Source organism: Echiichthys vipera, assembly GCF_963691815.1.
Source record: "Echiichthys vipera genome assembly, chromosome: 6".
Lineage (NCBI taxonomy): Eukaryota > Metazoa > Chordata > Actinopteri > Perciformes > Trachinidae > Echiichthys > Echiichthys vipera.
Window position 1 is genome coordinate 653,879 of NC_139831.1, and position 1,877 is coordinate 655,755.

The 1,877-nt window shown below is 50.2% G+C and overlaps 1 protein-coding gene across 1 annotated transcript; it reads left to right on the forward strand.

Moving 5' to 3' along the window:
* Nucleotides 1–251: 251 nt before the first annotated feature.
* On the forward strand, nucleotides 252–1,652 carry LOC310948200 (nuclear factor 7, ovary-like; the record flags this gene model as incomplete). The annotated part of the gene is made up of 1 exon (XM_083915245.1): nucleotides 252–1,652. Exon 1 carries the CDS (start codon nucleotides 264–266, stop codon nucleotides 1,650–1,652), a length of 1,389 nt encoding a protein of 462 aa, XP_083771371.1. The 5' UTR covers nucleotides 252–263.
* Nucleotides 1,653–1,877: the final 225 nt, after the last annotated feature.

Consider the following 1,877-nt stretch of genomic DNA (forward strand, 5'->3'; position numbering starts at 1 on the left):
CCTCGCTGAGACGACAGCAACACACACACACAGACTGAGAGACGGACGATAGATTCACCTTCAGACTAAAACCAGCACTTCCACTGAGAGAGGACGTCTACAGGAGGGAACACTGGGAACACTGGGACACTACCACTCCAACCAGCTGCTGAATCCACAAACTGAACGAGAGTTTTAAAGAACAGAGACTCAAAGTGAACGTAAGTTTCAGGGAACAGGGAGTGGCTGAGCCGTCTGTGTTTGCTGCTTCACTCAGAGACAAAATGGCTTCAAGATTAGAGGCAGATCTCTGCTGTTCTGTCTGTCAGGAAGTCTTTAAAGACCCTGTTGTTCTGTCATGCAGCCACAGCTTCTGTAGAGACTGTGTGCAGAGCTGGTGGAGAGACAAACCAACACAAGAGTGTCCACTCTGTAAGAGAAGATATTTGAAGAGACAACTATCTTCTAACTTGTCTTTAAAGAACCTGTGTGAGAGTTTCCTGCAGGAGAGAGATCAGAGGTCTTCAGAGGCTCTCTGCAGTCTGCACTCTGAGAAACTCAAACTCTTCTGTCTGGACCATCAGCAGCCGGTGTGTCTCGTCTGCAGAGACTCCGAAAAACACACCGGCCACAGATTCAGACCCATCGATGAAGCTGCACAACAACACAGGAAGGAACTTCAGGAAACTCTGGAGCCCGTAAAGAGGAAGTTAAAGGTTTTTGAACGAGTTAAAGACGAGTGTGATCGAACAGCAGAACACGTGAAGGTCCAGGCCCGACGCACAGAGACGCAGATTAAGGAGCAGTTTAAGAAGCTTCACCAGTTTCTAGAAGAGGAAGAGGAGGCCAGGATGGCTGCACTGAGGGAGGAAGAGGAGCAGAAGAGTCAGAGGATGAAGGAGGAGACGGAGGCTGTGAGCAGAGAGATAGCAGCTCTTTCAGACACAGTCAGAGCCACAGAGGAGGAGCTGAGAGCTGAAGACGTCTCATTCCTGCACAACTACAAGGCTGCAGTGGAGCGAGTCCAGCAGCGCCCCCTGCTGGAGGATCCACAGCTGCTCTCAGGAGCTCTGATAGACGAGGCCAAACACCTGGGCAACCTGACCTTCAACATCTGGAACAAGATGAAGGACATGGTCTCCTACACTCCTCTGGTTCTGGACCCAAACACTGCTCATCCAGACCTCATCCTGTCTGAAGATCTGACCAGACTGAGAGGAGGAGAAAAACAGCAGCTTCCTGAGAATCCAGAGAGGTTTGATTCTTACTGGTGTGTCCTGGGCTCTGAGGGCTTTGACTCAGGGACTCACAGCTGGGAGGTCGAGGTTGGAGACAGTAAGCACTGGGAACTGGGAGTGTTATCAGAGTCTGTCAAGAGGAAGGGAGCCATACGCTCTGGATTATGGACACTAATGTTCCTTGAAGGTGAATACGAAACACTCTCCCCATCAGATCCAAACACTGTTCTCGGATTAAAGAAGTGGTTCCAGAGGATCAGAGTGAACCTGGACTGGAACAGAGGAAAACTGTGGTTCTCTGATCCTGACACCAACACACACATACACACCTTCACACACACTTTCACTGAGAGGCTTTTCCCATTCATCGGCACTGATAACGAAGTGAAGGTTTTACCAGTGAAGGTCTCTGTGAGTGTAGAACAACAGAACTAGAAGAAGAAGATCTTGTGACCATGTTGTCCTGACGACGACGGCGACAATGATGATGATGATGATGACTACGACGATGATGATGATGATGGCGATGACGATGGCCACGACGATGATGTTGATGACGACGACGACGACGATGGCGATGGCGACGATGATGATGACGACGACGGTGACGACGACGGTGACGACGACGGCGATGACGACGACGATGATGATGATGATGGC